Raw genomic sequence first — 27707 nt, forward strand, 5'->3', positions numbered from 1 at the left:
ATGGATGGGGAGAGGCTGGAACGCGCGGTGCTGTGCGGCGCTGTGAGGATCGGTTACCGGGAGCCGAGAGTAGGTGGTCGGTACCGAGCGCCGAGCACCGCCTGCAGACGGTACCGGGCACGGGGCACCTCTCGTAGTCGGTACCGAGCACGGAGCGCTTCCTGCAGCCGGTACCGAGCGCTTCCTGCAGCCGGTACCGAGCACGGAGCGCTTCCTGCAGCCGGTACCGAGCGCTTCCTGCAGCCGGTACCGAGCACGGAGCGCTTCCTGCAGCCGGTACCGAGCTCTTCCTGCAGCCGGTACCGAGCACGGAGCGCTTCCTGCAGCCAGTACCGAGCGCTTCCTGCAGCCGGTACCGAGCACGGAGCGTCTCTTGCAGCCGGTACCGAACACGGAGCGCTTCCTGCAGCCGGTACCGAGCACGGAGCGCTTCCTGCAGCCGGTACCGAGCTCTTCCTGCAGCCGGTACCGAGCACGGAGCGCTTCCTGCAGCCGGTACCGAGCATCTCTCGCAGCCGGTACCGAGCACCGAGCACTTCTTGCAGCCGGTACCGATCACGGAATACCTCCTGTAGCCGGTACCGAGCACGGAGCGCTTCCCACAGCCGGTACCGAACACTTCCCGCTGCCGGTACCGATCACGGAGCACCTCTTATAGCCGGTACCGGCGACTCGAACAGCAGCGAACCGCCGGCCCAACGCAACCGGAACCGAGCGCTACCGACACCCGCTGCTGCCCGACCCGCTGCTCCGCTGCTGCTCCCGGAGCTCCTGTGGGACCCCCACCCACCCCCCCACCCCGAACCCCACCTCCCACCCCCCACGTGGGTCCGGGTGCCCCCCGCCCCCCCCCAGCAACTCTTGCCGCCCGGGACCCCCCGACCCCCCCCCCCCCCAAGGATGGGGAACCCGCAGTTCTGGACCGCAGTGCCGCCCCCCGAGCAAAGAATTCCCCCCCCCCACGTCTGACCCGACCCCCCCCCATTTCAGCTCACCCCCCCCCATTCCGTGTCCCCCTCCCGTTTCCTCCCAAGCCCCCGTTAAGCACCGAGCGCCCCCCCCCCCCCTCCATAGCACAGAGCCCCGCATCCCCCCGCTCCCATCCCAGCGCCCCACGTGGGGGCTCAGAGCGGACCCCCCCCCACGCCCCCCTATGAGACTCACGTGTTCCCCCCCCCCCAGCACACCGTGCCCCCACGCTTCCTCACTGCCACCCCCAAAGACCCCCCCCCCCCAATATCCGCACCCACGAGGCTCCGGGGGTCGCGCCCCCCCCCCACCTCCCTTGCACTACACCGCACTCCCCGCTGGGGGGCGCACCGCAGCCACTTCCTGTCTGGGGAGGCGGTTCTTCCGGCGGGCGCCGCGAGGGCTGCTGGGAAATGTAGTTCCGCACGTGTACGCCCCCCCCCACCCCCCCCTTCCCATCCCGTCCCCAGGAGGCGGCACGGAAGCGGCTCACAGCCCCTTTATTGGCGGCGGGGGGGGGGGGCGGGGGGCATGGGGTTGAGGGGGGGGGTCCCGAGCCCCCCGCCCCGCTCAGACCTCGCGGAGTGCATCTGCAGGGGGCGGCGGTGCCGGCCTTGGGGGGAGGGAGGGGGGAGAAAGAGAGGCGAGAAGTGAGGGGGGGGGCACAGGAGGGGCAACCCCACGGTCCCACGGCCCCCCCCTCTTTAACCCCCTTTGCCCCCCCCAGCCCCCAGAGACCCCCACCCCAACGCCCCCCCAATTGGTCCCTGCAGACCCGACCCCCCCAAATTGGTCCTTGCAGCCCCTCCCCCCCCTCGACCCCCTCCCCAACCCCCGCCCCCAATTGGTCCCTGCAACCCCTCCCCCCCCTCGACCCCCTCCCCAATCCCCCCACAATTGGTCCCTGAAGCCCCGACCCCCCCCCCGACCCCCCCCCAATTTGTCCCTGCAGCCCCTCCCCCCCTCGACCCCCTCCCCAACCCCCCCCCAATTGGTTCCTGTAGACCCGACCCCCCCCCAAATTGGTCCCTGCAGCCCCTCCCCTCCTCGACCCCCCCCCCAAACCCCCCCGCCCCCAATTGGTCCCTGCAGCCCCTCCCCCCCCTCGACCCCCTCCCCCAAACCCCCCTGCCCCCCATTGGTCCCTGCAGCCCCTCCCCCCCTCGACCCCCTCCCCAACCCCCCCCCAATTGGTTCCTGTAGACCCGACCCCCCCCCAAATTGGTCCCTGCAGCCCCTCCCTCCCTCGACTCCCCCCCAAACCCCCCCGCCCCCCATTGGTCCCTGCAGCCCCTCCCCTCCCTCGACCCCCCCCCAAACCCCCCCAACTGGTCCCTGCAGCCCCTCCCCCTCTCGACCCCCCCCCAAACCCCCCCGCCCCCCAATTGGTCCCTGCAGCCCCTCCCCCCCTCGACCCCCCCCCAAACCCCCCCGCTCCCCATTGGTCCCTGCAGCCCCGACCCCCCCCCTCGACCCCCCCCCCAATTTGTCCCTACACCCCCCCCACAGCCCACCCCCGCCCCCCACTCACCTGGACGGCACAACAGTGACGTGTGGCTGCCCGGGGGGGGGGGTCTCAATGCGGGATCCGGGGGGGTCGGAGGGCAGCGGCCGTCGGGGAGGGGGGGGCTTGGTGGGACCTGAGAACTGCGAGGAGGGGATCGGGGGGGGGGGGGGTGTCAGTACTCACTTATAGACTGACCCCCCCGGAAGGTTCGGGGGGACCAAACCACCGCCCCCCCCCTCCAACTCCCCCCCCCCCCCCCACCTCTGGATGAGGAGGGGGGTGGGGGGGGGGGTCAGAAGGGGGAGGCGGGGGGGGGGGGGGGGTCATAATTTCTGCCCCACATCGCTGTTACCTGCATGCTGAGTGCTGGGGGGTCCGCAGGCAGCGGGCGGGTGGGGGGGGGCGGCCTGTCCGAGGGGGGGGCCTGAGCAGAAAGAGCCGGTGGGTACTGGGGGGGGGGGCGGGGGGGGGGGGGGGTCGACTGAACCTCCTATGAGAGGTGGGGGGGGGATCAGATGGGGGGGGTTATGGGGGTACATGAATGGGATACGGTTGTTTCATGGGGGGGGGGAAGAGGTGGGGGGGGGGTTGCTAGTGAGTGCCCCCCCCCCCCGGGGGGGGGGGCTGTGGCAGCGCTGAGTTGGAGCGGTGAGGATCGTGCACAGAACATGCAGCAGCGCGCAGAGAGGAAAATTTGGGGGGGGGGGTTAATAGAGGGGGGGGGGGGAAGAAAAAAAAGGGGATCCTCTTCACACAGCCCCCCCCCCTTCGTCCCCCCCCCCCACCCCATATATTGGGGTGCTGTTACCTTGGTTAGAGGGTCGGGTGGGAGCGGCCGGGCGGGGGGGTCGGGCCGGGAGGGGGGGGCGACCGGCTGCAGAGAAAGTGGCAGAGAGAGGCAGCCATGCAACGTGCGGAGACCCCCCCCCCAAATCCCAAACAGCAAAGCGAAGCCCCCCCCCTCCCCGCCCCCCCCTTTCATCCCACCTTTACAACGGGCGGCTCCGTGCGCCCCCCCCCACCCCCCCTCCCCCTTCGAAGGCTTGACACAGACGGGGTGAGGGCGGGGGGGGGGGCGGTGGGGTGAGGGGGGGGGGGTGATGCTGCAGGACCCCCAGCGCAGTGCCAGCCGGCGCCGGGCACGGGAATCTCCCCCCCCCGCCCCCCCCCCACGCTTCGTTCCCAGCAACGCAGAACCGGGGGGGGGGGCGGCCCCCGGAGGCTGCAGCCAGCAGGGATGCTCCGAGCTGCTGCTCTCTTTTTCCCCCCCCCCCCCCACCTTTATTTTTCCCACCCCCCCCCCCCCCCCCGGCGTCTCCGCAGCGACAGCCGCCACCAATCCCGGTACCCACGGCAACCGCAGCCCAGGGTGGCATCCCGGCCCGTCGCCATGGCAACGGCATCACCACCATCACCGGCCCCCCCCCCCCCGCCCCCCCTTGGCAGCCATATGGGTGCTCTCATGGGGGGGGTCACGGCTCCATAACCCTAAGGACCCCCCCTCACATCCCAGCCCCCCATTACCCTGCAGACCCCCCCCCAATCCCACCCCCCTTAGCAGCCATACATGCGTTCTCATGGGGGGGCTGACTGCCCCATAACCCTGCAGACCCCCCCCCCAAAATCCCAACCCCCTTGGCGGCCATACAGGTGCTTTCATGGGGGGGGTCACGGCTCCATAACCCTTCTGACCCCCCCCCCACATCCTCCCCCCCCCCATAACCCTGCAGACCCCCCCTCACATCCCACCACCCCATAACCCTGCAGACCCCCCCCCCCCAAAATCCTATCCCCCCTGGCAGACATATGGGTGCTCTCATGGGGGGGTCATGGCTCCATAACCCTGCAGACCCCCCCCCACATCCTACCCCCCCCCATAACCCTGCAGACCCCCCCTCACATCCCACCCCCCCATAACCTGCAGACCCCCCCCAATCCCACCCCCCTTAGCAGCCATACATGCGTTCTCATGGGGGGGCTGACTGCCCCATAACCCTGCAGACCCCCCCCCCAAAATCCCACCCCCCTTGGCAGCCATATGGGTGCTCTCATGGGGGGGTCACGGCTCCATAACCCTAAGGACCCCCCCTCACATCCCACCCCCCCATAACCCTGCAGACCCCCCCTCACATCCCACCCCCCCATAACCCTGCAGACCCCCCCCTCACATCCCACCCCCCCATAACCCTGCAGACCCCCCCTCACACCCCACCCCCCCATAACCCTGCAGACCCCCCCACCCCCCTTGGCAGCCATACGGGGGGGGGGGGGGGGCTGACGACCCCATAACCCTGCAGACCCCCCCCCCAATTTCTCACCTTGCTGCTGGCCATGAGCTGCAGCTCGGTGCTCTGGGGGGGTCGGGGTCTTTCAGGTCGGCCGTCCCGACGCTCCGGCTGTGAGATTCTACATGGAGGGGGGGGTCGAGGGGGGGGGGGGGGGGGCAAATAACCGGCTCAGAGCCCCCCCCCCCTTATCTGAGGGAGGGGGCACCGAGCAGAAGCCCCAAAGAAACCGACCCCAATGCAAGCGGAGGATGCGATACCCCACACACCCCATAGGCTCCATAGCTTCAAGGGGGGGTGAGGAAGGGGGGGGGGGGTCGCGGGGGGGGGGCTGGAGGGGGGGGGGCATCGCAGAGGCTGGAGAAGCAGCGCGGCTCAGGGATGGCAGCTGACGTTACCGGCTGGGGGAGTCCGAGGATTCCGGACCCAGGAATCGAACCCGGGTCTGAGAGCTGAGGGGAAAAGAGGAGGCGGGGGGGGTTCAGTGGGGAGGGGGGTGGGGGGGGGGGGAGGATGTGGGGATGGGGAGGGGGAGATGCGGATGGGGGGGGAGATGGAGAGATGGGGAAATGGGGAGGGGGAGATGGGGGGGGAGATGCGGATGGGGGGGGGAGATGGGGATGGGGAGGGGGTTAAGGGGAAATGGGGAAATGGGGAGGGGGTTATGGGGATGGGGAGGAGATGGGGAAATGGGGAGGGGGAGGAGATGGGGAAATGGGGAGGGGGAAATGGGGGTGAGGAGGGGGATATGGGGAAATGGGGAGGGGGAGATGGGGGTGAGGAGGGGGATATGGGGAGGGGGATGGGGAGGGGGAGATGGGGAGATGGGGACAGGGATGGGGGATGGGGAGGGGGATATGGGGATGGAGATATGGGGATATGAGGATGGGGAGATGGGGAGATGGAGAAATGGGGAGGGGGAGATGGGGATGGAGATGGGGAGACGGGGACAGGGATGGGGAGATGGGGAGGGGGACACAGGGATGGAGATGGGGAGATGGGGGTGGGGAGATGGGGATGGGAATATGGGGAGGGGGAGATGGGGGTGGAGATGGGGAGATGGGGGGGGGATATGGGGAGATGGGGAAATGGGGGTGGGGATATGGAAAATGGGGAGGGGGATATGGGGGATATGGGGGATATGGGGGATATGGGGGATATGGGGGATATGGGGGATATGGGGGATATGGGGGATATGGGGATGGGGAGATGGGATGGAGGTGGGGAGATGGGGATTAATGTGGGAATACAGGGACAGGGATGGGGATACGGGGACAGGGGGACATGGGGACGGGAGGACAGGGGGACAGGGGGACAGGGGGACAGGGGGACAGGGGGACGGTGCCATTGCAGGTCAGTGCAGCGCATGCACCAAAAGGGGACACAGCTCAGGTCATCCCGCACACAGGGCACAGGGCCTGCTCCAGGACGGGTCCTGGCTGGGGAAAGGCTTTGCTCTGGGACAGGTCTTGGTTGGGGACAGGTCCTGATTGGGGACAGGTCCTGATTGGGGACAGGTCCTGATTGGGGACAGGTCCTGCATGGGGTCGGGTCCTGATTGGCAACAGGTCCTGCATGGGGTCGGGTCCTGCTTTGGGACAGGTCCTGCTTGGGAACAGGTCCTGCTTGGGAACAGGTCCTGCTTGGGAACAGGTCCTGCTTGGGAACAGGTTCTGCATGGGCTTGGGTCCTGATTGGGAACAGGTCCTGATTGGGAACAGGTCCTGACTGGGAACAGGTCCTGATTGAAACAGGTCCTGATTGAAACAGGTCTTGCTCAGGGTCGGGTCCTGCTTGGGGTTGGTCCTGATCGGGAACAGGTCCTGCCTGGGGTCGGGTCCTGACTGGGAACAGGTCCTGATTGGGATTGGGTCCTGATTGGGGTCGGGTCCTGATCAGGAACAGGTCCTGCATGGTGTTGGGTCCTGCTTTGGGACAGGTCCTGCATGGGGTTGGGTCCTGCTCTGGGACAGGTCCTGCTTGGGATCGGGTCCTGCTTGGGATCGGGTCCTGCTTGGGATCGGGTCCTGATCGGGAACGGGTCCTGATTGCGGTCGGGTCCTGACTGGGAACAGGTCCTGCATGGGGTCGGGTCCTGATTGGGGCCGGGTCCTGCTTGGGACAGGTCCTGCATGGGAACAGGTCCTGATCAGGAACAGGTCCTGACTGGGGTTGGGTCCTGATTGAAACAGGTCCTGCTCAGGGTCGGGTCCTGCTTGGGGTTGGGTCCTGACTGGGAACAGGTCCTGACTGGGGTCGGGTCCTGCATGGGGTCAGGCCCTGCATGACCACACACACACAGAATCCCCCCGACCCCCCCAGCCCCCCCCCCAGCCCCATTACCTGTACTGGCAGGATTTCCCTTTGCCCAGCTGGCACAGCCTACGCTGCAGCCCCGCACGGCGCCCGCAGCCCAGCCCCACCGCCAGCCCCACAGCCAGCAGCACCGCGCTCAGCAGCAGCGCCGTGGGGAGGGCGCTGCCCCCTAGAAGAGCCACCCTTCAGCACAAAACCCCATTGTTTGTGCCCCCCCCCCCCCCCTCCATCCCCCAGATCCCAGTGCCAGGCTCTGCTCTCACCTCCTCCTGCTGCTGCTGCAGGGCCGCTGTCCTGGCTGCCCCCCGGCCCGGGGATGGCGCAGCTTGGGGGGGCCCAGCCCCGCTCACAGTGGCAGTGCCCGTGGTTGTTGCACACCTGGGGGGGGGACACGGTGACACTGAGCCTTGGATGTTGGGGAGCCCCGCAGCCCACCCTGCAGACCCCCTACAGCCCCCAAAACCCACCCTGCAGACCCACAGCCCACCCTATAGACCCACAGCCCACCCTGCAGACCCACAGCCCACCCTGCAGACCCACTACAGCCCCCACAGCCCACCCTGCAGACCCACATCCCCCCCTGCACTCCCACATCCCCCCCACAGCCCCCACAGCCCACCCTGCACACCCACATCTCACCCTACAGATCCACCTCACAGCCTCTCCTGCAGCCCCCACAGCCCACCCTAGAGACCCACAGCCCACCCTATAGACCCACAGCCCACCCTGCAGACCCTCTACAGCCCCCACAGCCCACCCTGCAGACCCACATCCCCCTCTGCACCCCCACATCCCCCCCACAGCCCCCACAGCCCACCCTGCACACCCACATCTCACCCTACAGATCCACCTCACAGCCTCTCCTGCAGCCCCCACAGCCCACCCTAGAGACCCACAGCCCACCCTGCAGACCCACAGCCCACACAGCCCACCCTGCAGACCCCCCACAGCCCCACAGCCCACCCCACAGCCCCACAGCCCACCCTGCAGACCCACAGCCCACCCTGCAGACCCCCTACAGCCCCACAGCCCACCCTGCAGACCCACAGCCCACCCTGCAGCCCCCCCACAGCCCCACAGCCCACCCTGCAGACCCACAGCCCACCCTGCAGACCCCCTACAGCCCCCACAGCCCACCCTGCAGTCCCCCCTACAGCCCCCAAAACCCACCCTATAGACCCACAGCCCACCCTGCAGACCCACAGCCCACCCTACAGATCCACCTCGCAGCCTCTCCTGCAGCCCCCACATCCCACCCCACATCCCCACATCGCACCCTGCATCCCACACCCTCCCCTACATCCCCCAACCCACTCCATATCCCACCCTACACCCCCACATCCCACCCTACACCCCCCATCCCACCCTACAGCCCCACATCCCCCCATCCCCCGTGCACCCCCACATCCCCCCCACATCCCCCACCCCACCCCATATCCCCCATCCCCCTTACACCCCCACATCCCCCCCACACCCCCCAACGTACCCCTCACCCCCCACCCCCTCCTACACCCCCACATCCCCCCCCGCATCCCCCAACCCACCCCATATCCCACCCCACATCCCCCATCCCCCCTGCACCCCCACATCCCCCCTACATCCCCACATCCCCCACCCCATATCCCCCATCCCCCCCTACATCCCCACATCCCCCAACCCACCCCACATCCCCCATCCCCCCTGCACCCCCACACCCCCCCACATTCCCCATCCCACCCCACACCCCCCATCCCCCCCTACATCCCCGCACCCCCAACCCACCCCACATCCCACCCTACACCCCCACATCCCACATCCCACCCCACACCCCCCATCCCCCCCTACACCCCCACATCCCCCAACCCACCCCACATCCCCCCCTACACCCCCCATCCCCCCCTACATCCCCGCATCCCCCAACCCACCCTACATCCCCCATCCCCCCTGCACCCCCACATCCCCCACCCCACCCCATATCCCCCAACCCACCCCACATCCCACCCTACACCCCCACATCCCACCCCACACCCCCCATCCCCCCTGCACCCCCCCATCCCCCCCACATCCCCCACCCCACCCCATATCCCCCATCCCCCCCTACACCCCCACATCCCCCAACCCACCCCACATCCCACCCTACACCCCCCATCCCCCCCTACATCCCCGCATCCCCCAACCCACCCTACATCCCCCATCCCCCCTGCACCCCCCATCCCCCCTGCACCCCCACATCCCCCACCCCACCCCATATCCCCCAACCCACCCCACATCCCACCCTACACCCCCACATCCCACCCCACACCCCCCATCCCCCCTGCACCCCCCCATCCCCCCCACATCCCCCACCCCACCCCATATCCCCCATCCCCCCCTACACCCCCACATCCCCCAACCCACCCCACATCCCACCCTGCATCCCCACATCCCCCCCACATCCCCCCCACATCCCCCACCCCACCCCATATCCCCCATCCCCCCTACACCCCCACACCCCCCCCGCATCCCCAACCCACCCCACATCCCACCCTACACCCCCCACATCCCACCCCACACCCCCCATCCCCCCTTACACCCCCCATCCCCCCCCGCACCCCCAACCCACCCCACGCCCGTGGCATTTGCTGTGGCACTGCAGGTCGCTCAGCACGGACACATCCTGGCACCGGTGCTGGAAACACACCTGGAGGGAGGGGGGGGGGGTACGACATCACGACCCTTCCCCCCCCCCCCCCGACAGAACAACGACCCCCCCCCCACAGCGTGCCATCCCCCCCCCCCGCCCCCAAGTCACCTTGCCAGGCCCGCAGGCCGTGCCGGGCAGCACCATGCTGGCATCGCTCACGTCCCCCCCCCCGGGCGGCACCGGTCCGTGGCACCGCTCGGATCCAACGGAACCGCGGCGGCACTGCAGGCGGCCGCAGGCGGCGTCACTGCGGGGAAACGGGGTCAGGGTGGGAGGGGGGAGGAGGGGGGGGGCAAAAGGGATGGGGCGGAGGGGATGGGGAGGGAGGGGGGCAGAGGGGATGGGACAGGGGGGTGGGACAGAAGGGATGGGGACGGGGGGTCAGGGCAGGGGTGGGGGCAACAGGGATGGGGAGGGATGGGGGCAGAGGGGATGGGGGTCAGGGAAGGGGTGGGGGCAACACGGATGGGGGCAACAGGGATGGGGACAGGGGGTCAGGGCAGCAATGGGGGCAGAGGGGATGGGGGACAGGGCAGGGATGGGGGCAACAGGGATGGGGACAGAAGGGATGGGGGTCAGGACAGGGGTGGGGGCAACAGGGATGGGGATGGAAGGGATGGGGACAGGGAGGAATGGGGGTCAGGGAAGGGATGGGGGCAACAGGGATGGGGACAGAGGGGATGGGGGTCAGGGAGGGGATGGGGAGGAATGGGGGCAGAGGGGATGGGACAGGGGGGTGGGACAGAAGGGATGGGGACGGGGGGTCAGGGCAGGGATGGGGGCAACAGGGATGGGGGCAGAAGGGATGGGGAGGGATGGGGGCAGAGGGGATGGGGGTCAGGGAAGGGATGGGGGCAACAGGGATGGGGACAGAGGGGATGGGGGTCAGGGAGGGGATGGGGAGGGATGGGAGCAGAGGGGAGGGGACAGGGGGGTGGGACAGAAGGGATGGGGACGGGGGGTCAGGGGAGGGATGGGGGCAACAGGGATGGGGGACAGGGCAGGGATGGGGGCAACAGGGATGGAGACAGAGGGGATGGGGACAGAAGGGATGGGGGGTCAGGGAAGGGGTGGGGGCAACAGGGATGGGGGCAACAGGGATGGGGGCAACAGGGATGGGGGCAACAGGGATGGGGGCAACAGGGATGGGGGCAGGGGCAGGAATGGGGTCTCAGGGCATGGATGGGGACAGAGGGGATGGGGGGTCAGGGAAGGGATGGGGGCAACAGGGATGGAGGTCAGGGCAGGGGTGGGGGCAGAGGGGTTGGGTGTCATGGCAGGGATGGGACAGGGTGTTGGGACAGAAAGGATGGGGGACAGAGGGTCAGGGCAGGGATGGGGACAGAAGGGGAGGGGGGAGCAAGGATGGGGACCGCAGGGATGGGGACAAGGCAGAGCTGGGGACACTGGGGATGGGAGACAGGGGGTCTGGGCAGGGATGAGAGCAATGGGGATGGGATGGGAACAGCAGGGACAGAGGAGGGGGTTTGGGACAGGGCTGGGGACAGCAGGACAGGGTCAGGGCATGGCTGGGGACAGCAGGGACAGAAGTGTCACAGTAGGGCTGGGGACAGCAGGACAAGGTTGGGGACAGCAGGGAGAGGATGCGGATGGCAGGACAGGACAGAGCTGGGGACAGCAGGACAGGGGACAGAGGGTCAGAGCAGAGCTGGGGACCACAGGAACAGGATGGGGATGGCAGGACAGAGCTGGGGACAGCAGGGACAGAAGTGTCATCGTAGGGCTGGGAGCAGCAGCACAAGGTTGGGGACAGCAGGGACAGGATGGGGATGGCAGGGCAGGGGTGGGGACAGCAGGACAGGGGACAGGGTCAGGACAGGGTTGGAGACAGCAGGGAAAGGATGGGGATGGCAGGGCAGGGCTGGGGACAGCAGGGACAGAAGTGTCACAGTAGGGCTGGGGACAGCAGGACATGGTTGGGGACAGCAGGAACAGGATGGAGATGGCTGGGCAGAGGTGGGGACAGCAGGGAGAGGATGGAGATGGCAGGGCAGGGCTGGGCACAGCAGGGAAATGATGGGGATGGCAGGGCAGGGCTGGGCACAGCAGGGACAGAAGTGTCACAGGAGGGCAGGGGACAGCAGGACAAGGTTGGGGACAGCAGGGAGAGGATGGGGATGGCAGGGAGAGGATGCGGATGGCAGGACAGGACAGAGCTGGGGACAGCAGGGACAGAAGTGTCACGGTAGGGCAGGGGACAGCAGGACAAGGTTGGGGACAGCAGGAACAGGATGGGGATGGCAGGGCAGGGGTGGGGACAGCAGGACAGGGGACAGAGGGTCAGGATAGGGTTGGAGACAGCAGGGAAAGGATGGGGATGGCAGGGCAGAGCTGGGCACAGCAGGGACAGAAGTGTCACAGTAGGGCTGGGGACAGCAGGACAAGGTTGGGGACAGCAGGGACAGGATGGGGATGGCAGGGCAGGGCTGGGGACAGCAGGGAAATGATGGGGATGGCAGGGCAGGGCTGGGCACAGCAGGGACAGAAGTGTCACAGGAGGGCAGGGGACAGCAGGACAAGGCTTGGGGACGGCAGGACAGGGGACAGAGGGTCAGGACAAGGTTGGGGACAGCAGGGAGAGGATGGGGATGGCAGGGCAGGGCTGGGCACAGCAGGGAAATGATGGGGATGGCAGGGCAGGGCTGGGGACAGCAGGGACAGGGGGACAGGGGCAGGGCTGAGGACAGCAGGACAAGGTTGGGGACAGCAGTGAGAGGATGCGGATGGCAGGACAGGACAGAGCTGGGGACAGCAGGACAGGGGACAGAGGGTCAGAGCAGAGCTGGGGACCACAGGAACAGGATGGGGATGGCAGGGCAGAGCTGGGCACAGCAGGGACAGAAGTGTCACAGGAGGGCAGGGGACAGCAGGACAAGGTTGGGGACAGCAGGGAGAGGATGGGGATGGCAGGGAGAGGATGCGGATGGCAGGACAGGACAGAGCTGGGGACAGCAGGGACAGAAGTGTCACGGTAGGGCAGGGGACAGCAGGACAAGGTTGGGGACAGCAGGAACAGGATGGGGATGGCAGGGCAGGGGTGGGGACAGCAGGACAGGGGACAGAGGGTCAGGACAGGGTTGGAGACAGCAGGGAAAGGATGGAGATGGCAGGGCAGGGCTGGGCACAGCAGGGACAGAAGTGTCACAGGAGGGCAGGGGACAGCAGGACAAGGTTGGGGACAGCAGGGAGAGGATGGGGATGGCAGGGCAGGGCTGGGGACAGCAGGGAAATGATGGGGATGGCAGGGCAGGGCTGGGCACAGCAGGGAAATGATGGGGATGGCAGGGCAGGGCTGGGCACAGCAGGGACAGGGGGACAGGGGCAGGGCTGAGGACAGCAGGACAAGGCTTGGGGACGGCAGGACAGCAGGACAGGACAGAGCTGAGCTGCTCACCCTGCAGCGCACGGCACGAAGGAGCCGTTGCGGAGCCGCCCGCAGTGCCCGCCTTCATCCCCCCGTGCGTTCAGAGCCGCCATGCAGGAGCCGGAGACGGGGACGGCACCTGCGATATCGGGGGGGGGGGGGGACACAAAAACGACACCGTGAACCCAACCCCACGGTGCCAACCCCCCCCCTACACCCATCCCAGAGCCACGCTGGCACACCTGAGCCCAGCAGCTGCCGGCATTGCCCCTCGTAGGTGCTGCAAACCCCCCCCGAGCATCTGCCGCCGCCGCCGCACGGCTGCCCGTCCTGCACGAAGGTGTTTGGGGGGCAGAAACGGGAGCTGCCGTCGCAGAATTCGGGCAGGTCGCATTCGTTTGTGGGTTCCCTGCACGGCTGCCCTGCGCCCAGCAGCTGGGGGGGTAAAAAAAAAGAAATAAAAAGGGGTTGGGGGGAAAAAGGTGGGGAAATGGGGACTGCGGCGCCGCGACGGCGGCTGCGGAGCGGCTGGATCCGTGCTGCGTGAGCATCCCTGCAGCATGGGAACGGCGCTGAGTGTGTGTTCTTGCACACCTGGCCCCGTGCACACACGTCCTTGCACACACGGCCCTGCACACACGGCCCTGTGCGTCCATCCTTGCACACCTATCCCTGCAAACCAATCCCTGCGCGCCCATCTTTGCGCACCTGACCCTGCAAACCAATCCCTGTCTGCTCATCCTTGCACACCTATCCCTGTACACCAATCCCTGCACGCCCATCCCTGCACACCTGTGCCCATGCACACATCCAGCACACCCATCCCTGTGCACCCATCCTTGCACACCTATCCCTGCAAACCAATCCCTGCGCGCCCATCTTTGCGCACCTGACCCTGCAAACTCATCCCTGTCTGCTCATCTTTGCACACCCGGCCCTGCACACCCATCCCTGTCCACCCATCCTGGCACACCTGGCCCTGCACACCCATCCCTGTGCGCTCCTCTTTGCACACCTGACCCCGTGCAGCTGTACTCCGTGTGTATCCTTGCACACACAGCAGCATGCGCCCATCTCTGTGCGCTCATCTTTGCACACCTGGCCCTGCACACCCATCCCTGCGCGCCCATCCTTGCACACCTGGCCCTATGCACACCCATCCCTGCACACCTGAGCCCATGCACACACCCAGCACACCCCTCCCTGCACACCCATAACTGCACACCCATCCCTATGCGTCCATCCTTGCACACCTGGCCCTGCACACCCATCCCTGTGCGTCCATCTTTGCACACCTGGCCCTGCACACCCATCCCTGTCCGCCCATCCTTGCACACCTATCCCTGTACACCAATCCCTGCACACCTGTGCCCATGCACACATCCAGCACACCCATCCCTGTGCACCCATCCTTGCACACCCGGCCCTGCAAACCAATCCCTGTCTGCTCATCTTTGCACACCCGGCCCTGCACACCCATCCCTGTCCACCCATCCTTGCACACCCGGCCCTGCACACCCATCCCTGTCCACCCATCCTGGCACACCCGACCCTGCACACCATTCCTTTGCACTCATCTTTGCACACCTGGCCCTGCACACCCATCCCCGTCCGCCCATCTTTGCAAACTTGGCCCTGCAAACATCCCTGCACACCCATCCCTGTGCGCCCATCCTTGCACACCTGGCCCCATGCACACACCCTTGCACACCCATCCCTGCACAACCATCCATGTGCGCCCATCCTTACACACCTATCCCTGTACACCAAGCCCTGCACACCCATCCCTGCACACCCAAGCCCATCCTTGCACACCCAGCACACCCATCCCTGCGCACCCATCCTTGCACACCTGACCCCATGCACACATCCAGCACACCCATCTCTGTGCACCCATCCTTGCACACTCAGCCCTGCACACTCATCCCTGCACACCCATCCTTGCACACCTGACCCTGTACACCCATCCCTGTGCCCATCCTTGCACACCTGAGCCCATGCACACATCCAGCACACCCATCCCTGCTCACCCAGCCCTTTGCACACACACCCCCTTTGCACACCCACCCCTTTTCAAACACCCCCTTTGCACCCCCCCTTTTGCACACCCATCCCCATGCAACCATCCCTGCTCACCCAGCCCTTTGCACACACCCCACTTTGCACACCCCCCCTCTTTTTTACACCCCCTCTTTTTACACCCCCCCCTTTGCATTCCCCCTTTGCACCCCCACCCTTTTGCACACACCCTTTTTACACCCCCCCCTTTGCACCCCCCCGTTTGCCCACCCATCCCCATGCAACCATCCCTGCACACCCCCCCCTTTGCACACCCACTCCTTTGCACACACCCCCCTTTGCACACCCACCCCTACGCACACACCCCCTCTTTTTTCACCCCCTCTTTTTTCACCCCCTCTTTTTACCCCCCCTCCCTCTGCATTCCCCCTTCGCACCACCCCCCTTTTGCACACACCCCCCCCTCTCTTTTTACACCCCCCTTTGCACACCCATCCTTGCACACCTGGCACTGACGACAGCAGCCATCCCCCGTGGCGCACTGAGCTCCGGGCAGCAGCTGACAGGAGCTGCTGTTGCAGCACGGATCGTTGCACTCCTGCAGGCACAGCGGCTGCATTGAGCACATGGCAGAACCCCCCCCCCAAAAAAAAGCCCCCCCCCATCTCCCACCCACCAAACTCACCCCGCAGTCCCAACCCCCTCCCGGATCCACACTGGGATCCCATACAGGCTTTTGGGATCGGGGACATCACACAACCCAACCCCTGCTGCAGGCACAGCGGCTGCATTGAGCACATGGCAGAAGCCCCCCCCCCAAAAAAAAGCCCCCCATCTCCCACCCACCAAACTCACCCCGCAGTCCCAACCCCCTCTGGATCCACACTGGGATCCCATGCAGGCTTTTGGGGTCAGGACATCATACAGACACCAACCCAACCCCGCAGGCACAGCGGCTGCATTGAGCACATGGCAGAACCCCCCCCTCCCCAAAACCCCCCCACCCCAAAAAAAGCTTTTTTCCCCCCCATCTCCCACCCACCAAACTCACCCCGCAGTCCCAACCCTCTCCCAGACCCACACTGGGATCCCATGCAGGCTTTTGGGGTCGGGGACATCGCACAACCCAACCCCTGCTGCAGGCACAGCGGCTGCATTGAGCACATGGCAGAACCCCCCCCCCAAAAAAAAGCCCCCCCCCCATCTCCCACCCACCAAACTCACCCCGCAGTCCCAACCCTCTCCCAGACCCACACTGGGATCCCATGCAGGCTTTTGGGGTCAGGGACATCATACAGACACCAACCCAACACCGCAGGCACAGCGGCTGCATTGAGCACATGGCGGAACAACCCCCAAATCGCCCCCCTCCCCGCCCAAAAAAACCCTTTTTCCCCCCATCTCCCACCCACCAAACTCACCCCGCAGTCCCAACCCCCTCCCGGATCCACACTGGGATCCCATACAGGCTTTTGGGATCGGGGACATCACACAACCCAACCCCTGCTGCAGGCACAGCGGCTGCATTGAGCACATGGCAGAAGCCCCCCCCCCAAAAAAAGCCCCCCATCTCCCACCCACCAAACTCACCCCGCAGTCCCAACCCCCTCTGGATCCACACTGGGATCCCATGCAGGCTTTTGGGGTCAGGACATCATACAGACACCAACCCAACCACGCAGGCACAGCGGCTGCATTGAGCACATGGCAGAACCCCCCCCTCCCCAAAACCCCCCCACCCCAAAAAAAGCTTTTTTCCCCCCCATCTCCCACCCACCAAACTCACCCCGCAGTCCCAACCCTCTCCCAGACCCACACTGGGATCCCATGCAGGCTTTTGGGGTTGGGACATCACACAACCCAACCCCTGCTGCAGGCACAGCGGCTGCATTGAGCACACAGTGGACCCCCCCCCCAAAAAAAGCCCCCTTTTTCCCCCCCCATCTCCCACCCACCAAACTCAGCCTGCAGTCCCAACCCTCTCTGGATCCACACTGGGATCCCATACAGGCTTTTGGGGTCGGGACATCATACAGACACCAACCCAACCCAACACCGCAGGCACATCGGCTGCATTGAGCACATGGCAGAAGCCCCCCCCCCAAAAAAAAAGCCCCCCTTTCCCCCCATCTCCCACCCACCAAACTCACCCCGCAGTCCCAACCCTCTCCCAGACCCACACTGGGATCCCATGCAGGCTTTTGGGGTCAGGACATCATACAGACACCAACCCAACACTGCAGGCACAGCGGTGGCATCACCCCCCCCCCTAAAAAGCCCCCCCCCCCCCCATCTCCCACCCACCAAACTCAGCCCGCAGTCGCAACCCTCTCCCGGTTCCACGAAGCCGTTCCCACAAACTGGGATCCCATGCAGGCTTTTGGGGTCGGGGACATCATAGAGACACCAACCCAACCCCTGCTGCAGGCTCAGCTCCAGCTCCAGGCGGCTGCAATTGCTGAAGCTCAAACCGGGCGTCAGCCTGAAAGGATGCAAAGTGGAGGGGGGGGGGGTGAGATTTAGGGACCCCCACCCATAAATAAACCCCCCCCACACCCTCACCTACCCCGTGGGGGGGTCCATGATGCAGCCGTGGTCGGGGTAGAGGTTGGAGCAGACGCAGGAGGGGCCGTCGTGCTGCATGCCCAGGTTGTGGCCCAGCTGGTGGGCAACGGTGGAGGCGACCACCAGGATGCTGACGGAGTGGTCCTGAAAGGGGGGGGGGTGTGAGGGGGGGGCATATAGGGGGGTTGGGGGGGGGGGTGTTGGAGGATGACACGTAGGAGGTCAGGGTTTGGGTGGTGAGGGGCACATAGGGGGGACAGGGTGGGGGTCTGGGTGGGTGCAGGGGAGGGGGGGACACATAGGGGGGTCACATAGGGGGTCAGGGTGGGGCTGTGGGGGGGTGCTGGGGAGGGGGACACATAGGGGGTCAAAGTGGGGGTATGGATGGGCGCAGGGGAGGGGGGGACACATGGGGGGTCAGGGTGGGGGTCTGGGTGGGCACGGGGGGGGGACACACATAGGGGGTCAAGGTGGGGGGTGCTGGGGAGAGGAGGGGGACACATAGGGGGTCAGGGTGGGGGTCTGGGTGGGTGCAGGGGAGGGGGGGGACACATAGGGGGTCAGGATGGGGTCTGGGTGGGCACGGGTGGGGGACACACATAGGGAGTCAAGGTGGGGGGTGCTGGGGAGGGGGACACATAGCGGGTCAGGGTGGGGGTCTGGGTGGGCACAGGGGAGGGGGGAGGACACATAGGGGGTCAGGGTGGGGGTCATAGGGGGCATGGGGGGGGAGGGGGACACATAGGGGGTCAGGGTGTGGGTCTGGGTGGGCTCATGGGAGTGGAGTGGGGGAGGGGGGGACGACGACACCTAGGGGGGGGGTCAGGGCAGGGGTGGGCATTGTGGGGGGGGTGGGGGGTTCTGACGATGCTACCCACCATGCTGACCCCCCCGGATCGCGTTGCAGAGCAGACGGACGCCTGCGCCGCCATCCCCACCGCCACGTCCTCAAAGCGCAACCCGCTGCCGAGAGAGCGCAGCATCGCCGTCACCCCCACCCCGACCCCCACCCCAATAACCCCACGACCCCCCCCCCCCCCCCCCCATTTCTCACGTCAGCAGCTGCGCGTTGTCGTGCTGCAACCTGGGCAGCAGCTCCTCCTTCCTCCACTGCAGGAATCGCTCCAACGCAGCGCGGCCGCTGCTGCCCACCTCCATTCGATCCCCTTCGCTCCACACCTCCACGGCCAGCAGAGCCACACGGAGCCCCAATGGCTGGAAAAACTTTTTTTTTTTTGGGGGGGGGGGTCAGGAGGGTCGAGGAAAGGTGGGGGGAGGAGGGGGTGTCAATGCAGCCACCAGGGGTTGGCACTCACCGCATCCACCTGGTTGGCGATCTCCAAAGTGCGGCTGCGGATGCGGTGCAGGTCGGGGTAATTTTGGAACTGTGGGTGGGGGGATGATGGGGGTCAGCATTTTGGGGAGGGGGGGGGAGATACGTGAGGTGGGGGAGGGGGGGGAGGATTAAGGGAGGGGGGATGTATATAGGGTCAGGGTGGGAATGGGGGGCTGGGGGGTGGTGGGGAGGGGGACATAGGCGGTCAGGGTGGGGGTGTGGGGATGGGGGGGGGTCTGGGTGAGGGTGGGGGGGGATGGGGTGACACATAGGGGGTCAGGGTGGGGGTGGGGGGGATGGGGTGACACATAGGGGGTCAGGGTGGGGGTGGGGGTGTGGGGATGGGGGGGTCAGGGTGAGGGTGTAGGGATGGGGGATGGGGAGGGGAGGGGGGGACACATATAGGGTCAGGGTGGGAATGGGGGGCTGGGGGGTGTGGGGGGGGTACACATAGGGGGTCAGGGTGGGGGTGTGGGGATGGGGGAGGGGTCTGGGGGGGGCTGTGGGGGTCAGGGTGAGGGGATGGGGGGCTGCCAGGGAGGGGGGGACACATATAGGGTCAGGGTGGGAATGGGGGCTGGGGGGCGCTGGGGAGGTGCTGGGGAGGGGGGGGGAAATAGGGGGTCAGGGTGGGGGTGTGGGGATGGGGAGGGGGGGTCTGGGTGGGGGTGTGGGGGGTCAGGGTGAGGGTATGGGGATGGGGGACTGCCAGGGATGGGGGGCACATATAGGGCCAGGGTGGGAATGGGGGGCTGGGGGGTGGTGGGGAGGGGGACATAGGCGGTCAGGGTGGGGGTGTGGGGATGGGGGGGGTCTGGGTGAGGGTGGGGGGGATGGGGTGACACATAGGGGGTCAGGGTGGGGGTGGGGGTGTGGGGATGGGGGGGTCAGGGTGAGGGTGTAGGGATGGGGGATGGGGAGGGGAGGGGGGGACACATATAGGGTCAGGGTGGGAATGGGGGGCTGGGGGGGTGCTGGGGGGGGTACCCATAGGGGGTCAGGGTGGGGGTGTGGGGTGGGGGGGGTCAGGGTGAGGGTATGGGGATGGGGGGCTGCCAGGGAGGGGGGGCACATATAGGGTCAGGGTGGGAATGGGGGGCTGGGGGGTGGTGGGGAGGGGGACATAGGCGGTCAGGGTGGGGATGGGGGGGTCAGGGTGGGGGTGGGGGGGATGGGGTGACATATAGGGGGTCGGGGTGGGGGTGTGGGGGAGCACTGGGGAGTAGGATATTGGGGGGATACATATAGGGTCAGGGTGGGAATGGGGGGCTGGGGGTGGTGGGGAGGTGCTGGGGAGGGTGGGGGGGAAATAGGGGGTCAGGGTGGGGCTGTGGAGTGCAGAGGGGGGGTCTGGGTGGGGGTGTGGGGGGTCAGGGTGAGGGTATGGGGATGGGGGACTGCCAGGGATGGGGGGCACATATAGGGCCAGGGTGGGAATGGGGGGCTGGGGGGTGGTGGGGAGGGGGACATAGGCGGTCAGGGTGGGGGTGTGGGGATGGGGGGGGTCTGGGTGAGGGTGGGGGGGGATGGGGTGACACATAGGGGGTCAGGGTGGGGGTGGGGGTGTGGGGATGGGGGGGTCAGGGTGAGGGTGTAGGGATGGGGGATGGGGAGGGGAGGGGGGGACACATATAGGGTCAGGGTGGGAATGGGGGGCTGGGGGGGTACTGGGGGGGGTACCCATAGGGGGTCAGGGTGAGGGTATGGGGATGGGGGGCTGCCAGGGATGGGGGGCACATATAGGGCCAGGGTGGGAATGGGGGGCTGGGGGGGTGCTGGGGGGGGGTACCCATAGGGGGTCAGGGTGGGGGTCTGGGTGGGATTGTGGGGATGGCAGGGTGAGGGTGAGGTTGTGGGGATGGGGGGCTGCCAGGGAGGGGGGGGGACATATATAGGGTCAGGGTGGGAATGGGGGGCTGGGGGGTACTGGGGAGGTACTGGGGAGGGGGGGGGAATAGGGGGTCAGGGTGGGGGTGTGGGGTGGGACTGTGGGGCTGGGGGGGTCAGGGTGTGGGTGTGGGGATGGGTCTGCCAGGGAGGGGGGGACACATATAGGGTCAGGGTGGGAATGGGGGGCTGGGGGATGCTGGGGAGGTGCTGGGGGGGATGCTACCCATAGGGGGTCAGGGTGGGGGTGTGGGGATGGGGAGGGGGGGGTCAGGGTGGGGCTGCGGGGGGGTCAGAGGGGAGGCTCCCGTCTGTTTTGTCCGTTTGTCCTGCGCTCACCGCAGCGTGGTCCACCACCATCACCAGCTCCACAAAGCGCTGCTGGGCTGCGGCACGCCTGGCCTGGGGGGAAAAAAGGGGGTGGGGGGTCATGGGGGAACCCAGTAGGGTGGGGGGATCAGTGGGGAGGGGGGGGGACCAGCTGGGGATGGGAGCCCACCCGGGGGTGCCACCCCACTGTGCTGACAGAAGACGTTGTGGTGATGGGACCCAGGGTAGGGATGGGACCCCAGTGGGGTGATGGGACCTGGGGGGGCAACGGGCACCCAGTGGGGTGATGGGACCCCAATGGGGTGATGGGACCCCAATGGGGTGATGGGATTTGGAGAGGCAGGACCCCAGTGTGACAATGCGACCCCAATGGGGCAATGGGACCCAGTGGGGTGACAGGACCCCAATGGGACAATGGGACCCTAATGGGACAAACGGGACCCAGTGGGGTGACAGGACCCCAATGAGGCAATGGGACCCCAATGGGACAATGGGACCCTAATGGGGCAAATGGGACCCCAACGGGGTGACAGGACCCCAACAGGGCAATGGGACCCCAGTAGGGCAATGGGACCCCAGTGGGTGACAGGACCCCAACGTGACAATGGGACCCCAACGTGACAATGGGACCCCAACGGGGCAATGGGACCCCAACGGGGCAATGGGACCCCAATGGGGCAATGGGACCCCAATGTGGCAATGGGACCCCAGTAGGGTGACGGGACCCCAATGTGGCAATGGGACCCCAGTGGGGCAATGGGACCCTAATGGGACCAACGGGACCCAGTGGGGTGACAGGGCCCCAATGAGGCAATGGAACCCCAGTGGGGCAATGGGACCCTAATGGGGCAAATGGGACCCCAACAGGGTGACAGGACCTCAACGGGGTGACAGGACCCCAGTGGGGCAATGGGACCCCAGTGGGTGACAGGACCCCAACGTGACAATGGGACCCCAATGGGGCAAATGGGACCCCAACGGGATGACAGGACCCCAACAGGGCAATGGGACCCCAGTGGGACAATGGGACCCCAGTGGGACAATGGGACCCCAACGTGGCAATGGGACCCCAGGGCGGCAATGGGACCCAGTGGGGTGACAGGACCTCAGTGTGGCAATGGGACCCCAGTGGGGTGACAGGACCCCAGTGGGGCAATGGGACCCAGTGGGTGACAGGACCCCAACGTGACAATGGGACCCCAATAGGGCAATGGGACCCCAATGGGGCAACGGGACCCTAATGGGGCAATGGGACCCCAATGGGGCAATGGGACCCCAATGGGGCAATGGGACCCCAATGGGGCAACGGGACCCCAATGGGGCAATGGGACCCCAACGGGGCAACGGGACCCCAACGTGACAATGGGACCCCAACGTGACAATGGGACCCCAATGGGGCAATGGGACCCCAATGGGGCAATGGGACCCCAACAAGGCAATGGGACCCCAGTAGGGTGACAGGACCCCAATGTGGCAATGGGACCCCAATGGGGTGACAGGACCCCAATGGGGCAATGGGACCCCAGTGGGGCAATGGGACCCTAATGGGGCAAATGGGACCCCAACAGGGTGACAGGACCCCAACGGGACAATGGGACCCTAATGGGACAATGGGACCCTAATGGGACAAATGGGACCCAGTGGGGCGACAGGACCCCAATGGGGCAATGGGACCCCAACGGGGTAACAGGATCCCAATGGGACAATGGGATCCAGTGGGGTGACAGGACCCCAATAGGGCAATGGGACCCCAATGGGGCAAATGGGACCCCAACGGGGTGACAGGACCCCAACAAGGCAATGGGACCCCAGGGCAGCAACGGGACCTCGGTGCCACTCACCCTGTGCACCGATGGCGGCTCCGTCCCCACATCATCCCGGGGTCCCTCTGGGGGTCCCTGGGGGGGTCCCTGGGGGGGTCCCCGCCCACAGTCCCGCGGTGCCACCCGCAGCTCCCGCAGCCGGTGGGCGACGTGCCGCCAGGGGGGGCCACCAGGGTCCGGCTCCAACCCGTAACTCCTGTCCTCCGCCAGCCGGAGGTGACCGCTGCATGGGGACAAGGGAGGGGGGGGGGGTCACCTGGTGGGTGGGAGGGGGGTGGGGGGGTCTGTGGGGGGGGGGTCTCACCTGAGGCCGTTGCAGGTGCACAGATTGGCCCAGGAATTGGGGAAACCCCGCACGTGGCCTCGGTAGCAGCAGTGCTCCTATGGGATGGAGGGGTGTGGGGAGGGGTCCCCAATTGGGGGGGGGACGGGGGACAGACCCTATGTGGGGTGGGGGGGGTTGGGGTTTGAGGACAGTCCCCCGTATGTTGTGGGGGCTCTGGGTTTGGGGACAGTTCCCACGTGTAGGGGAGGGGGGGGTCAGGGTTTGGGGGCTCAGGGTTTGGGGACGGTCCCCAAATTTGGGGGGGGCTCAGGGTTTGGGGACAGTCCTCAATGATGGGGGGGCTCTGGGTTTGGGGACGGTCCCCACATTCGGGGGGGGGCGCAGGGTTTGGGGATGGTCCCTATATGTGGGGGGGTTCTCAGGGTTTGGGGATGGTCCCCACATTTGGGGGGGGGGCTCAGGATTTGGAGACAGTCTCCACATTTGGGGGGGGCTCAGGGTTTGGGGATGGTCCCACAATTTGGGAGGGGGGGTCAGGATTTGGGGACAGTCCCAACGTTTCGGGGGGGCTCAGGGTTTGGGGATGGTCCCCACATCTGGGGGGGGCTCAGGGTTTGGGGATGGTCCCCACGTTTGGGGGGGGGCGCTCAGGATTTGGGGACAGTCCCCACATTTGGGGGGGGGCTCAGGGTTTGGGGACGATCCCCACAATTGGGGGGGGGGCACAGGGTTTGGGAACAGTCCCCATATTTGGGGGGGAGCACAGGGTTTGGGGACAGTCCCTATAATGGGGGGGGGGCTCAGGGTTTGGGGACGATCCCCACAATTGGGGGGGAGTCAGGGTTTGGGGATGGTCCCCACATTTGGGGGGGCCACAGGATTTGGGGACGGTCCCTACATGTGGGGGGGGGGGGGGGCGCAGGGTTTGGGGACGGTCCCTATATGTGGGGGGGGCTCAGGGTTTGGGGATGGTCCCCACATTTGGGGGGGGGCCTCAGGATTTGGGGACAGTCCCCACATTTGGGGGGGGACGACAGGGTTTGGGGGCAGTCCACAATGATGGGGGGGGCTCAGGATTTGGGGACAGTCCCCACATTTGGGGGGGGGGGCACAGGGTTTGGGGACAGCAGGGTCCTACCTGTCTGCTGGCCTCCTGTGTCACCCGTGTGCCATTGGGGAGGTAGTAGAGCAGCGCCCCGGCACCCAGCACCAACTCCCTGTGGGGGGGGGGGGGTGAGGGTTGGGGGGGGGGGGGCACGGAGACCCCCACCCCACCCCCCGGTCGTTAAAGGGACCCCACATCCCTGCTGCGTGGATGGAGACAGAACCCAGAGAGCCTGTGTGCAGGTGGGGCTCATGGGACCCCCCCCCCCAACCCCCCCCCCCGACCCCCCCCCTGCACCCCCCAACCACAATGTTGAGGGATATTGGACCCCCCCCCCCCCATGCATGTGCCAGAGATGGAGATGCCAACCCCCCCAATGCATGTGCAACAGGTGGAGATGCCCCTCACCCCCCCCCTCCCCATAGTTGGACATGGGACCCCCCCCCACGCATGTGCCAGAGATGGGACCCCCCCCCCCCCATTGTTGGATATGGGACACCCCCCCCCCATGCATATGCAACAGGTGGAGATGCCCCCCGTCCCCCCCCCATGATTGGACATGGGACCCCCCCCATGCATGTACCAGAAATGGAGATGGGACCCCCCCCCCCCCATGGTTGGAGATGCCCCCCCCCCCACACGTGCCAGAGATGGAGGTGCCTCCCCCCCCCCTCCATGGATGGAGATGCCCCCCTCCCCCCCCCATGCTTGTGCCAGAGATGGACATGGGACCCCCCCCCATGCATGTACAACAGGTGGAGATGCCCCCCACCCCCCCCCCATGGTCGGACATGGGACCCCCCCCCACGCATGTGCCAGAGACAAAGGTGCCCCCCCCACCCCCCCATGCTTGTGCCACAGATGGAGATGGGCCCGTGGGACCCCCACCCTTCATTGCACCATGGCGAGCGCCCACCCCCTGTGACCCACCCATGAAGTTGGGCCACGCGGGACCCCCCCCCCCCCCCAAACCCCCCCCCCCCAACCCAATTGCCCCCCCCCCCTTCTAACCAGTTCTGCTCCAGCTCCACCTCCAGCCGCGTCCCCTCCAGCTCCAGCACCACCTGCAGCCACGCAGGGAACCCCCCCTGCGAGACACAGCGCTCACAACGGGACCCCCACCCTGAGAACCGGCCCCCCCCCCCCCCAAAAGCGCAACGACCCCCGGGGGGGGGGGGCCGCCCGTTCCCATCCCGTGCCGGGGGGGGGCGGCACAGAATGGATCCCGGCCCCCGCCCTCCCGTTGCGCAGGAAGAGTCCCTCCCTGGGCAGCGCATTGTGCCGGGGGTGTCACACGGATCGGCCCCCCCCACCCCATCCCGTCCACCCCCCCACCCACCCTCCCCTCACCCCCCCCACCCCCCCCCCCGCTTTGCTTCCTGCTCCGTGCGGCGCGGAAACGCCTCCGAGATCCCAACGGCCACGGGGTGGGATGGGCCCTTCCGCCCTATGGGGAGGGGTGCGCTGTGGGGTGGGTGCCGAACCCGTGGGGGGGGGGGGGGGGAGAAGGGGGCGCCTCCAAGCACCGGGAGAGAGAATTGGGGGGGGGGGGATTTGCCACCCTGAAGCCCCCCCGCGCCCCATTTCCCCGGGTACCCAGAGGCGCTCGGTGCTTTTGGCGCTCAGGCGTTGGGTTCCTCGCATCGCGATGGGTGCAGCCCCCCCGTAACCCCCCGCCCCCCCCCAAAGCCCCCCCCCCGGTTGTCACCGCGGCTCTGGGGCTCACCCGGATGCCTTCCTCCAGGTCCAGCAATCGGTCGCCCTGCAGCACCCGCGGTGTCACCTCCCAACTCTGTCCCCGCTGCTGCGCGCTGTCACCTACGCGGGGTCCGGAGACGCTCCGTCACCGCTTGGATAATTACGTCCATCCCCCCCCCCCCCCCGACCCGGGCACAGCCCCCTACCCACAACGTTGGAGGATGAGGAGGGGGGGGGCTCAGCGTTCACACCCGGCCACGCGCGTGGGGACACGGGGACGCGCGTGGGGACACCGCTGACTTCACGTCGCAGCTTCGGATGGGACGCGCTACCCCGCGGTCCCCCCCCCCCCGACCCCGCTGACTCAACGCCCCCCAGTCCCACCCCCACCCACAACGTGGAAGGATGGGGAGGGGTGGGGGGGGCTCAGCGCTCGCACCCGGCCACGCGCGTGGGGACGCGGGGACGCGCGTGGGGACACCACTGACCCCACGTGGCAACGGCGGATGGGACGCATGACCCGCGGTCCTCCCCCCCCCCCTCCTCTTCTGACCACCCCCCCCTCCCCATCAGCCTCGCTGACTCAACGCCCCTCAGCCCCACTCCCACCCACGATTCTCCCCGCCCCACGGAAGGGCTCCCGGCGCTGCCCGGGGCTACGGGAGGACACCCAGCCGCCGCCATCCACCCCCACCGCCCCGACGGCGCAGGGACGGGGATCTTCCCCACCGCACAGCGTCGCCGTCCCCAAATGACACCGCGAATTTCCCCCCCCCCCAAAGCGTTGTGACATCCCCCCACCCGTGTCCTCGTCCCCACTGACGTTCAGACCCCGCTGTCACCGTGCGCACGGGGACCGCGGGGACGGAACGGTGGAGACGCACGGCCCGGACGCGACGCGCGGCCGTCCCCAACCGGGACAGCGTGGGGAACGCAGAGCAGCACCGGAGGGCAGAGCGCACGCTGCCCCCCGACAGACCCCCGCTGCCCCCCGACGGACCCGCTGCCGCCTCCCCAAGGACCCCCACTGAGCGCCCCGACGGACCCCCACTGCGCCCCCCGACGGACCCGCTGCCGCCCTCCCAAAGACCCCCATTGCGCCCCGACGGATCCCCCCCGCCGCCCCCCGACGGACCCGCTGCCGCCTCCCCAAGGACCCCCACTGCGCCCCCCGACGGACCCACTGCCGCCTCCCCAAAGACCCCCACTGCGACCCGACGGATCCCCCCCGCCGCCCCCCGACGGACCCGCTGCCGCCCCCCGGAATGACCCCCACTGCCCCCCGACGGACCCCCCCTCCGCCGCCCCTCGCTCACCTACGCCGTCCCCTGGAGCCCCGGGAGCGGCGGCGAGGAGCAGCCCGACGACGAGGAGCGCGGCCATCGCCCTCCCGGCTCCAGGATCCTTTCCGGAGCCCCGGACCGGCGGCTCCCGAACTGCGACCGCCCCAACCGCCGCTCTCGGTGCGCATTGCACCGCCGCCTCCTCCGCCGGTAGCGGTCCGACCCGACCCGGCCCGGGAGGAGGAACTTCC

General features: G+C 67.4%; 1 protein-coding gene across 8 annotated transcripts; it reads right to left on the reverse strand.

Annotated features, from left to right (window-relative positions):
* Nucleotides 1-1489: 1489 nt before the first annotated feature.
* ADAM15 (ADAM metallopeptidase domain 15) lies at nucleotides 1490-27705 on the reverse strand. Of its 8 annotated transcripts, XM_090127219.1 has the most exons (25): nucleotides 27490-27705; nucleotides 26202-26293; nucleotides 25487-25563; nucleotides 24509-24587; nucleotides 23389-23465; nucleotides 23103-23307; nucleotides 21271-21333; nucleotides 19025-19093; nucleotides 18763-18932; nucleotides 18587-18671; nucleotides 17710-17852; nucleotides 17448-17625; nucleotides 15649-15741; nucleotides 13367-13559; nucleotides 13155-13263; nucleotides 9848-9986; nucleotides 9659-9736; nucleotides 7341-7455; nucleotides 7105-7246; nucleotides 5160-5213; nucleotides 4795-4882; nucleotides 3285-3350; nucleotides 2829-2900; nucleotides 2501-2616; nucleotides 1495-1582 (listed from the first exon to the last, which is right to left on the reverse strand). In XM_090127219.1, the coding sequence occupies exons 1-25, from the start codon at nucleotides 27554-27556 to the stop codon at nucleotides 1540-1542; spliced, it is 2613 nt and encodes an 870-aa protein (XP_089983345.1). In that variant the 5' UTR covers nucleotides 27557-27705; the 3' UTR covers nucleotides 1495-1539. The 8 variants fall into 8 exon arrangements, with proteins under 8 accessions (XP_089983350.1, XP_089983345.1, XP_089983346.1 ...); XM_090127224.1 differs by lacking the exon at nucleotides 3285-3350 and having other exon boundaries at nucleotides 1490-1582; nucleotides 2829-2883; XM_090127220.1 differs by lacking the exon at nucleotides 3285-3350.
* Between the last annotated feature and the right edge of the window lie 2 nt (nucleotides 27706-27707).

Source organism: Phasianus colchicus, chromosome 30 (genome assembly GCF_987193195.1).
Source record: "Phasianus colchicus chromosome 30, bPhaCol1.hap1.1, whole genome shotgun sequence".
Classification (NCBI taxonomy): domain Eukaryota; kingdom Metazoa; phylum Chordata; class Aves; order Galliformes; family Phasianidae; genus Phasianus; species Phasianus colchicus.